The sequence below is a fragment of the Podarcis bocagei genome (genome assembly GCF_964188305.1).
Source record: "Podarcis bocagei genome assembly, chromosome: 11".
Classification (NCBI taxonomy): Eukaryota; Metazoa; Chordata; class Lepidosauria; order Squamata; family Lacertidae; genus Podarcis; species Podarcis bocagei.
The window spans coordinates 7,153,829-7,165,305 of record NC_138136.1 but is presented as its reverse complement, the minus strand read 5'-3'; the positions used below and the strand labels follow the sequence as shown (position 1 = coordinate 7,165,305).

Sequence of the window (11,477 nt, the reverse complement as noted above, 5' to 3'; positions counted from 1 at the left end):
GGATTCACTTATATCTGGAGCATGATTGGGTGGTTCCTGCCAACCAATCATACTGCTGCATTGTTCTTGGACCAATCAGACTGCTGCATTCTGAATCCTATTGTTCTAGGACCAATCAGACTGCTGCAGTTTGGATCCTATTCAACTCAGTACATAACAGGGGCGCAAATTACTTGCCTTGCCCCGGGTGCTGACAACCCACGTTACGCCACTGGCTGCGATCCAAGGTGCGCTTGCTCGCGAGGATCCAAGGAGCGCTTGCTTGTGAGGAATCCCCCTTGGCATCGGGTTGCCCGCGAGTAAACGTCTGCCTGCCATCCAAGAGGAGCCCAGGCAGAGGCAGGCTTTGAAAATAAAATAAAAAATGAATGCGCGGAAGTCTTTTATAACATTTTAACTAGGATTTATATATTATAAGGTTTGAAGCATGAATTTGGTAATATTATTGGTTATGAAAAGTATTTCTTTTCTTTTCTTTTGTCTTTTGTCTTTTTTTTAGTTTGCATTTTGGAAAATGTGTATAAATGTGTTTACAGTGTTATGTGTTGTTCTTTGTTTCTCTTTCTTTATAAAATTCAATAAAAATCTAAGTAAAATAAAATAAAAAATGGGTATGGGTTCATCCGAATCCCCCCACCCCAGAAGTGGGACTGAGCAGTTACTGAATTTCCATCCCACATTTTTTCTCCCAGGAGCTCAAGGTCTGTGGTTTTCACCTTCCACATTTATTCCCAACAACCCCCAATGAGATGCATTCAAATCAAACTGCCTCACTAATTTCTATGCATCTCCCCCCTCTGAGACATATCTTAATCTCAGAAACCATGCACTCAAAATTACAACCATCTTTGGCAACACCTATGTCTGTGAACAGACTTTTTCCCAAATGAAACATCTGGAATCTCCAACCAGATCCAGACTAACTGGTGGACGCTTGCATCACTTGCTACGACTAGCAGTGACAAATAAGGAACCGGATATTGATGATCTCATTAGCCAAAAGCAGGTCCATTGGAATACTTATAAGTTTATGATTCAAATAGGTAGCCGTGTTGGTCTGACGCAGTCGAAATTTAAAAAACAAATAAATTTTATTTTTAATTTTATAAGTTTATGTTGATTAAAATCATTCTTCATTTTAAATATTGTGTTGTTTTTCCTGTTTTTGTGCACTAAAAATAGGAATTCGTTCATATTTTTTTCAAACTATAGTCTGGCCCCCAACAGTGTCTGAGGGACAGTGAACCGGCCCCATTTAAAAAGTTTGAGGACCCTGATCTAGAGCGTCAGTCTTAATGAAGGTTGGTGTCCTTAAATTTTTATGGTGTACAAGAATTTGTCCAGAATCCTCTTTGGTGACTCCTCCTTGAGGCTTCACCTTCCTTTGCAGGATGCCAGAGTAGGGTTCCCTTACTGTTTTGGGGTTTTTTTTTGCACAGTTCCTTTAACTGGGATTACTTTAAAGTGAAAACAAAGGATGGGCCGATCAAAGATTGGATTGAAACAAAACAAAGAAAATACAATTTCCTTTCAGAAGGAGAAATCAGAGCTGGACAAGTTTAGATTTCCAAACAAAACGGTTTCATTGGGAGATTTCCTGACATGAGTGAATTATGCAAAACAAACATGACTCCTGTCAGTATAAAAAAAAAGTCACATGGGAAGTATTCCCCAAACTAGTGGAAATATTAAGTAACAAATTGGTTAATATTAACATGTGTGTTTGTTAGTAATTGGTTTATTACTAACTTTGAGTTGCTATTACAGATAGGTAGCCGTGTTGGTCTGCCATAGTCAAAATAAAAAAATTCCTTCCAGTAGCACCTTACTTAGTTGGTCTTTAAGGTGCTACTGGAAGGAATTTTTTTATTTTGAGTTGCTAATTATGAATATGGAATTTGGTGTACATTTCACTTTTAAAAACCAATTATTATTTCTAGAGCTGTGATAGTAACTAGTCTCTACATGTTAAGTCACAAATGTAGGCTTTTCTGACGTGTACTACAGAAATTCCCATTTCTCTCTCCAACAATATCACTCTAATTTTTGTGTATTATACTTATTTTGTTTACAAAACCTTTTCTCACACACCCAGGAGGCAATATTCTGTGTTAACCTTGGCATTTATACATGTTTGTAATGTATTCCGAGAACTCATTAAGACTCATGCTTGGGAAAATCTCATTTTAAGTGGTATAGTTGTTAAGCAACTTTACAATTTAATTAGAACCCTCTACTGCATTTCATTAGAAGGTTATTCAGTAATTACTCAGCAGGTCTTGGGTGTTTACAAATGGAGAAGTGACAGTACATAACACTCTTAAATTATAACTGCACAGCGGGCGAAGATGCTTTAAAATGAGGAATACATTGTTTTAAAAGCAGCATGGGAAAATTCAGTGTCAAATATAATCACCTTTTCCTAGCTATAGCTCCCTTATCAGACAGATGCTTCCATATTCAGAAAATGGAAGTTATTGTATAATTTGCCAATGCCTGCTTTAAATGTACCTCTACAGCAGAACTGATACTAGCCGCCAGCCGCTGCCAGCCGCAGGATTTTGGTACCACATGGGTTGGGCATGTCTCCAGATTCCACATGATAAATCCGTCATCACAGAACTGGTTGTATCATTGCTTTTGATATCTGAGAAGTTGAACAAATAACATTCTGTCCATGCCATTGTGATAAGATTGAATCTAAAACCAAAGGTATCCCATTGACCTATTTTTAAAAGTACATTGAAAACAATGTTGCAAGTAGCAGATGCTATTAGGACTCCAAACACTTGTTGGATATTTCATATCCCTACTGCAATGTGAGGGTCTAGGGCAAGTAGCTAAAGGTAAAGGGACCCCTGACCGTTAGGTCCAGTCGCGGACAACTCTGGGGTTGTCACACTCATCTCACTTTACTGGCCGAGGGAGCCGGTGTTTGTCCGCAGTTTCTCCAGGTCACGTGGCCAGCATGACTAAGCCGCTTCTGGCGAACTAGAGCAGCGGTAAAATGCTGTTTACCTTTCCGCCAGAGTGGTACCTATTTATCTACTTGCACTTTGACATGCTTTCAAACGGCTAGGTTGGCAGGAGCAGGGACAGAGCAACGGGAGCTCACCCCGTCGCGGGGATTCGAACTGCTGACCTTCTGATCGGCAAGCCCTAGGCTTAGCAGTTTACACCACAGCGCCACGCCACCCGCGTCCCTGGGCAAGTAGTTACTCTGCCATAATAAATTAGCACATCCCCAGCACATTAATTACCTGTGGTTGCCATATGTCCGAAATTTCCCAGACACTGCCAGGATTTGGCTGGCAGAAAGTGTCCGGGTGGAAATTGCTGGAATAGCTGGGGAAGTCTGGCTATATGGTGGCTCAGGTTGCGGCGGCTTCATGGCCTCTCTGGTCCTTCCTGGGTTTTCCCATCCGATGTGGCTTGAGCACTCTGCTGGGGCACTCTGCTGCCACCGGGGAAGGGCAGTGGCGTAGCGTGGGGGGGTGCAGGGGGGCCAGCCGCACCGGGCGCAACATCTGGGGGGGCGCGCTCGCACTCTCAGCTCTCTGCCCCTACCTGGCTCACTCACTCTCTCTCACTGCAGTGCTGGCTGTGCGAATCCGATCCGAGCCACCGGGTCACCGCCCACTGTGGAGGGGGGGGGGTGCCAGGCGTGCGGTGCGGAGAGAGAGCGAGGGACTATCTGGGGGAGGGACAGTGCAGCTGCTGCCCAGCGCAGCGCTGAGCGCGGGAGAGAACCACACCAGACCAGACCAGGCAGCAGCAAGAAGAAGCTGGCAGCGGCGGCAGGTTAGGGGTTAGGGGGCGCAAATTACTTGCCTTGCCCCGGGTGCTGACAACCAACGCTACACCACTGGGGAAGGGTCAAGCAGGACCAGAGAGGCCGCGGAGAGATGAGCCTCCCTGCCTGGGCCTGATCCCAGGCACAACCTTGCCAATGGCCACTTGGAGGCCAAAGGCCTGAGAGAGAGAGGTGGCTCCATAGCGGAGTCTGCTCAGTGGCCCAGAGTCAACCCCCAGCACTGGCAAGCAGGAGCCCTGTTGCAAACCACGAAGCTGGAGCAGGTGCAGGAAAGGAGTTGGGCAACAAGAGGGAAAAAACCTCCGCCTGGCTGCAGCCTTCACGTCAAGGGTAGGTCTGTCCAGTAAGGCCATTTTCAAAATATGGCAACTCTAGAATTACCCAGTAAGAACTGTGGTATTAGTTGGAAAGTAGCCTTGAATCCCGATAGGTTTGTGTTAAGACGATCGATGTGGCTGATAACATCTTGTCTCTAGCTTTGAGTATTTTCCTGAGGGTCTCCCTGTCAGTCATTCAAATTTACAATTCTTCCAAGTTTCTGTGTTTTCATTGCTTCTCTTATGGCAAGGTTGGGAACCCTTTTCAGTCTGAGGGCCACATTCAGTGGTGGGCACTGATATATATAGGTTTTTAAAAACTGCTCCTTTTCCCTTATGGGGTATCCAAGAGCCCATATAGGGTCCTTTTGTAGGTTCTCTATTGGTAGGAAAAAATAACAGAGACCAACCAGAGAATATTGAGAAGCAAAGCAGCTAGTAAGCTTGATCTTTATTAACTGTTGCAACAGGGTGCTCCCCCACACACAGGAGAGAGAAGGAGGAGGACCCAGAACAAAGGTGTGCCCGCCCTTATATACATTTTAAATTGCCCGCCCTTGAGTCCAAGACCACCCCCAGAAACATCATACATACATCACAGAAAAAGCAGTTTACAACAGAAATCTGAATGCGTTTTTACCTTGCCTGCCAGGTTACCTGTTAGTGATCACTTGACTGGATTACCTGGGGAGCCTGGACATTCTTTTGTAATGATAATACTTAATTCCTGAGCCAGGTCACAGGCTCACCCTATTCACACCTTAAATGCGCCCTTAAGGCAGGATTTGTGAGGACAGAGACAATGCGGAGGTTTCTGCATTTCCTTCAACCTTGTAGAGAAATATTTGAGATAAAAAAATTCCTTCCAGTAGCACCTTAAAGACCAACTAAGTTCTTGGTATGAGCTTTCGTGTGCATGCACACTTCTTCAGATACACTGAAACAGAAGTTGCCAGATCCTTCTATATAGTGAGAGGGTGGGGAGGGGTATTACTCAGAAGGGTGGTGGGAATGGGAACGGCTACCTATCTGTAACTAGAAATATTTGAGGTGACTGAAAGAGTCAGAATGGCTTTAGGACTTTTCCAGTGGGTTTTGGACATGTGGTTTATATATTTATATATGTGTTTGCTTGGTACATTTATGAACATTTATTATATACAAGACCTAAAAATTCTTATAACACACACACACACACGAACAGTTAGGGCCAGAGGCTACAGCAATTGGGGGGGAGCATCATGATGTCCTATTATCATGCATGTGGGTTTTATACTTCCTTACGCTGGGCAGAAGCTTCCCTGACTTTGGGAAGGAGGTTCCAAGGCTCTTACAGGATGCTGGAGCCCTCTTCCCTCCTTCCCAAAGCTGGGTGGGCTTTGGGAAAGTGGTGGGAGGGCTCTTGGAAATTTTAAAGAAACAGATTTTCCTGAAGTCAGGAATGCAGGTTTCATATATTGTTCTGCGGAGCAGTTCCAAAAGTCAAAAGGTCCCCTCCCCATTTCAGTCAATCTCCCTTCCTTTTTGGAGAAGAGATTTTGTGTAGGAAGTGGCTGCACCCAAAGGCCAATCTGCCTTTTGGAGATTCATTTTTTTTATTTTTTTAGGGTATATGTACCAATTCCCTGGGGCCCCGAGCACTGACAAAATTCCCCATGAAGGGACTGGGCACTCGCACATTTCAGTGCCAGAACCATGCACACTGCATGCCACCCACGGCCCTGGGCACCCACAGTTGCAGAGCCAAGCTGGTTTGGAGGTAAAAAACAGCCATGCGAGGTTGGTTGGTTACTGACCCAAGGTAGGAAGTGAGCAAAGAAAATGATGAGTTAAGTGCACATGCTCATAGTATTTTCTTTTTGTTTATTAAGGCCATTTGTGATTCAAATCCTCCACCAATCTATTCAGCATTCCTCAGCATGCCCGCTCTTTTTTTCTTTACAAGGCAGATTAGCAAGAACAGTTTTTTTGCTACAGCACTGGGGATGCCTGGGGCCTTTCTCTTGGGCTGTGGAGCATGAGGTCGGCAGAATACAATGGCCTCTCAGCTGACTTTCCTGTTAGCTTAGAATAACTCAGTAAAGGTTCAGACCTAGAACGTATCTTGAACTACAATCTGCAATCTAATTTTTTTACTCAAATGTGACCATTTTCTTATCTTTCTCTTAGTTGAGCAGGTGTAAGACAGGGCTCCTATAGTGGAATCAGTTGTGTAGGAGCAGGATTTGGGGCAGGTATTGGTTATCATACAGAGGGTGTCTGCAGAAATTCCCTTCTATAAAACTACTGTATTAAAAGGTATAAGAAAGGTAAAAGTTGCTTCTGGACATCTTTTCTTTTTTTCTAAATGAAATATTGAAAATGGTGAAGATGCCACCACTACAACCCACTTTAGGTCAGGGTGACTCATTTGTTGCTCCCAGTGCGCCAGCTGAAAAGCAGTATTCCAAAAGTATTAGGATCAACCAACCCAATTAATTATGACTTTGACAAGCTTACAAAATAATGCAAGCACTCAGTGTGAAGAACTTACATATTGTATCACTAAAGGTATGATAAACCTGAATGATGGGGGATATGCAAAATATCTGCATCAGAAATGCCATCCTGAGAGATGCCTGGATCTCCTGAAAACAAATGATCACAACCTGCAATTATTGCACAAAAAATAATTGCCCAAAATGTTTTGGATCCAACTGGGTTGACTCACAATGGATGATTAAATAAACTCAACTATCAGCTATTTTATGATTCTAGATATTATTTGAGCTGTTTGACTAATCAGTGTTTATAAATAAGATCTGCTAAAGGCACATAAGTCCTAACACTGTTACCATGAAGATTTTAACAACCTTAGCAAAGAGGGAGATCAGGTAGTCATGGTTTATCCTGCTAGTTCCTTCTGCTTTCTCTACTCCTAGGGCAGTAGTGTCCAAACTTTTTTCAGAGAGGGCCAGATTTGATGAAGTGAAGGGCCGTGAGGGCCGACCAAAGTTCAAAGTTATTGATTTTTTTTTAGGATTGAAGTTGTTGAGGTTTTTTTTTTTAGGATTTTACCCCAGGAAATAAACTGCCACAGGGGCCATATTAAATTGACCAGAGAGCCAGATTAGGCCCCCAAAGTGGACTTTGAACATGCCTGTCCTAGGGGAACCAGGCAGAAGAAAATAGGGTTCTTACACCTCAAATAGTTGTGTAGAAAAGGGAATTTCTATAGGTGCAGATTGTTGTGCAAATAATACCTACTGAAATTAAAGGCACAGGAGCCTAGTCCTCTGTTCCAGGCTAGCTTGGTTGTCTTTTGTGTTTCAGCTCAAGACATTGGTCCACTAGGCTTACAAATAGTTTTATTTCAGGTTTTTCAAAATGAGTAAGATAGAAATGACATGATGCACAAATACCTTAATAGCAGAAAAACACATTGCAAATTGAACAATTCTGACTTGCCCACCACAACAGTTTAAGCATCAATTTATTTTCAGAAAGCTTATAGTCTTAGAAATGCGCTCCGGTAATACTGGATTTTCATTTACAGTATTTCCAAAACCTTCAGTTATGTCCAACAGTGTCGCTTAGCCGATAGTCAGGCTCTCATCAATAGAATAGGAGGTAAGCAATTTTGAGTGATTCCCCGTCCCTCTTGCAGCCCCCACCACCTAAATCCACTCCAGAATGTTGAAGGACCCTCCAGGGCAGATTTGGGGTGAGGGCATAGCTGAATATTGCTTCACACTGTTATCACTGGCTATAACTCTTGTTTTTTCCTGATAGCATGAGAAAGTATTTTTGAAAAAAAAAGCACAAACCTTTGTTAAAATAGACAAGTACCAATGAAAACATGCTGCAGTACTCAAGTATTTTCCTACTATCCCACTGATTTTTTCTGAATTCAAGCGCCCACAAAACGCCATTTCACCTAATAACTAAATATGATTTGTGATTTAACAACTTTATGGGATCGCAAACAAGAGTTTTACTTAAATGCAGCATGTATTTAGGCGCTCTTTTAAATTATTGAAATCATTTGCATTAATGTCTTGCAAAACTATTACTGTTGCTTTTGTCTGAGAAGGGTTAAATTTGATGGTCATCAAACAACAGAGGTCTATTAGTGCTCGTTGGCAATTCTGTAAACCTTCCTTAATTCTGGGGCCTAGGACAGGATCTTTCTTTAGTTGTTTCATTTCAGGTGCTGAAAACCCGATCAAGCTTGTTAGAATCTCATCAGCAAAATCAACTTCTAAATAAGCTGTACCATCAGATATTTTTGCTGATAAACTTGAAAAGCCACCACTGCTTGTTAGATTTCTGGTAAGAGTTACTATAAATGCTCTAATTTTCAGAGTTGTAATAGCCTTGGGCTTGTTACTTAATAAAACTGATAAATATGTGAAGGGAAGGGCATTTAAATCAACTTTGTGGCACTTATTTTGTATTCTGCAAGTCTGTTCAGGTTGAGGATATTGTTGAAGTTCTACATTAATATCTGTTAGCCTACTGTTAGAATTATTGGACGGCTTTTCATTGTTTTTCTCTTGTACCATCATATTTCCAAAACGGCCTTCCATGTTTTTGGTTCTCTGGGCATTATGTTTCATTAAAAAATCTCCTGTGCTTTCTTCATGTATATCACACATTGTTTCACCAGATTCCCCAGCACTATTTATGCTAGGGCTTCTATTCAGAACCTGTATCTGTTCCTGCATGACCTCTTCTTCTAAAAGTAAATCATCCTCCAATGGAAACTCATAGAAATCTCCTTCCATGTTTCCCAGAACTGGAACACTTTGTTCTTCATTTTCTGCAATGAATGCTGCAGGGTCTTGCTGCAAGCCGCTTTCAGTAGTGGGAAGCAGAGATGTGGTGGAATTTAATCTGGTACTTCTAGTGCAAAATCTACTTTCAAAGGGGGCCTCATTTATCATTAATTCTTCATTTTCCCCAAGACTTGCCAGAAGCTCTTCATCAGAAGGGCCCACGTCATCAACAGGTAGTGAAATGTCACATTCAGCAGCATTTGATTTCTCAGCATTAGGATTCCTGTCTTCTTCTCTAATAAGCCTAGCAAGAACTCTTTCCTCAGAGTTTTCCTCTACAAGGCTATCCACTTCACCCCCCAACAATCTTACATTTTCTGGTTTAAGCAAAAGAACACCTAAGCGATATGCAATTTTCCCCTGTATCATAACCTTTGTCCCTGGAGGAAGATTGCTATGGAGAACAGGAATAGGCTGGTATTCCATGCCTTGAATGTCATGTATGCCATCTGTCAATTGCAGCATCAGCATTCGAGTAGGCTTTGCTTCCCAGGGCCTCAATGTTCCCTGTGTATTAGCAGTTATTTCCTCATTTACAGTATTTTTCTTTCTTATCTTTTGCAGTTGGGAATAGGCAGGCTGACTCACATCAACAAGTGAATCAATCTGTATGGAATAAAAGCTGTTCAATTCTCCCTTTGGATTGTTTGAAATGCAGTCAGGCAGAACTGGGTATTCGAGATCTCTGAGATCTGTAAGAAGCCACTGCTCAAAAACTTGCTTGTTAATAGAAGCCTGAGCCAAACTGCCACTGCCATTTTCTTGTTGAATCCAATCAATACATGCTTCTAGCCACGGTGCAGGAACCTTCACATGCCATGTAGATGAAAGCCAAGTTTCCACTCTTGCTGCCAGACCTGATGCAGCCATTTTCTTTTGAGGTGAAAGGAAAACTGTTAATGCCCTGCAATGAAACAAAATAGGTTTGCTGACTTAACTAAGTTTTTACTAAATGTCTGATTAAACAACCTATTGCCTGTGGAAACTCATGCAGCAAAATTTAACCAATCGCAACCTATCTGGTAAGCTAGCCAAGTAATTTGCCAGCTCTACCTGTTCATTTAGCGAAAGTAAGTTGTTCGTAGGTCAGCAACAAGCAGCTAAAAGTATCCCCCCCCCAAAAAAACTATCATATGATTACTACATTTACTGGACTAGAAGAAAACACAGTTATGGTACCCAAAGACCATCTCTTTCTCACAATTTATTGCCAGGATTTTAGGACGTGTCTAACAGCCCAACCCTATGCATACTTTCCTCAGAATTTACTCCTTTAGTGCAGAACTATACTTCTCCAACACCCAATGCTAATTCTAGACAACAGAGATAGTTGGTTGGCCACTGTCATAATCCAGCACTGCAGAACAGAGAAGGAATGAAGAAGCAAGGGATAGAAAACCAAGAAGCAAAAGACAGAAAGAAGAGCAGGGTTTATGAAACCATCTGAATATGTATAGTTCTATCCTAAATATATTCCAATGTAACCCCAACTGAATTAAGGGGTTCGGCCCTATCAGCAAGACTGTGAAGAATTAGAGAAATCAATCCACAAAGCATTTACTTTGAAGTAGATGCAGTCACTTAACTAAAACCACAGCTGGATGAATGATGTGTGAATGACCAGGCCACCGTGTGCACATGTGCAAATCTTATGCAAATAACTGAACCATGGAATGAAAACGCACACAACAAAAATTTTAAAGGAACCAAAGCAATAGAAAATTGGGGTGGGGACATAAAAATTGTTGAAACGATGGACACATTTTGTTGATTTGAAAATCCTTCCTAGCATTGTATTAGAAAGTAGAGGTTTTCTAACTTTTTTTTAAACTCTTTTTTGCCCTCCACAGCAGTCTGGATTGCAGAAATTAAGCACATGAGGTGAAAGTTCCCCTCAGAGAATTAAAGGCTGATGGAGTTGCTTTTTGCAGGCTGTTGTTCCACAAATCATCTGGAAGGCAAGCTAAGGAAAGGCGGTGGTTGTTTTCCCCCTTTAGTTCCTTTTTATTAACAAATTTGCGAGAATGGGCTAAATATTATTACAGGGGAGGTTCTCAAACCTCCGTGGCCTTTGCAGACTGCGATACGGATTCCCCACAGCCAACATTTCCATAAACGGATTAAGACTGCACTACTTCCAGCAAGCGAACATTTGATGACAGCGCAACTCTTTTTGTTTCCTAAGCTCAGCTATTTAATTATTATTATTATTATTATTAAGAAAGCTTAGCCCATGGGGTGGGTCATCCTCTCAATGCAGCGCCCTCTCTCCTCCCGCTCCCCGGACTCCGCGGGACCCGAGAGCAACGGGAGACGAGAAACCCAAGGCTGCCCCTTTCCCTCGCCATCCCGCGACGTACGTGAGAAGCGCTCGACTCGCGTCCTGCCGCCACACGCGGGTCCTCGGGAGCCCTCCGCCCTCCCCCGCTTTTGTTTTAAGCGCCAAAGCGAACTTCCCAGGCTCGCGAGACGTCCGCCCCGCCGGGAGGACGAGACGGAGCTTGCGCCGGCGCCATTTTGTTTCGCTCC

At 42.7% G+C, this 11,477-nt stretch overlaps 1 protein-coding gene across 1 annotated transcript; it reads right to left on the bottom strand.

Annotated features, from left to right (window-relative positions):
- Positions 1-7,461: 7,461 nt before the first annotated feature.
- RMI1 (RecQ mediated genome instability 1) lies at positions 7,462-11,464 on the bottom strand (the record flags this gene model as incomplete). The annotated part of the gene is given in 3 exon segments (XM_081213708.1): positions 7,462-9,852; positions 11,309-11,433; positions 11,435-11,464. Coding segments are annotated over 3 exon segments (1,899 nt in total). The 3' UTR covers positions 7,462-8,108.
- Positions 11,465-11,477: the final 13 nt, after the last annotated feature.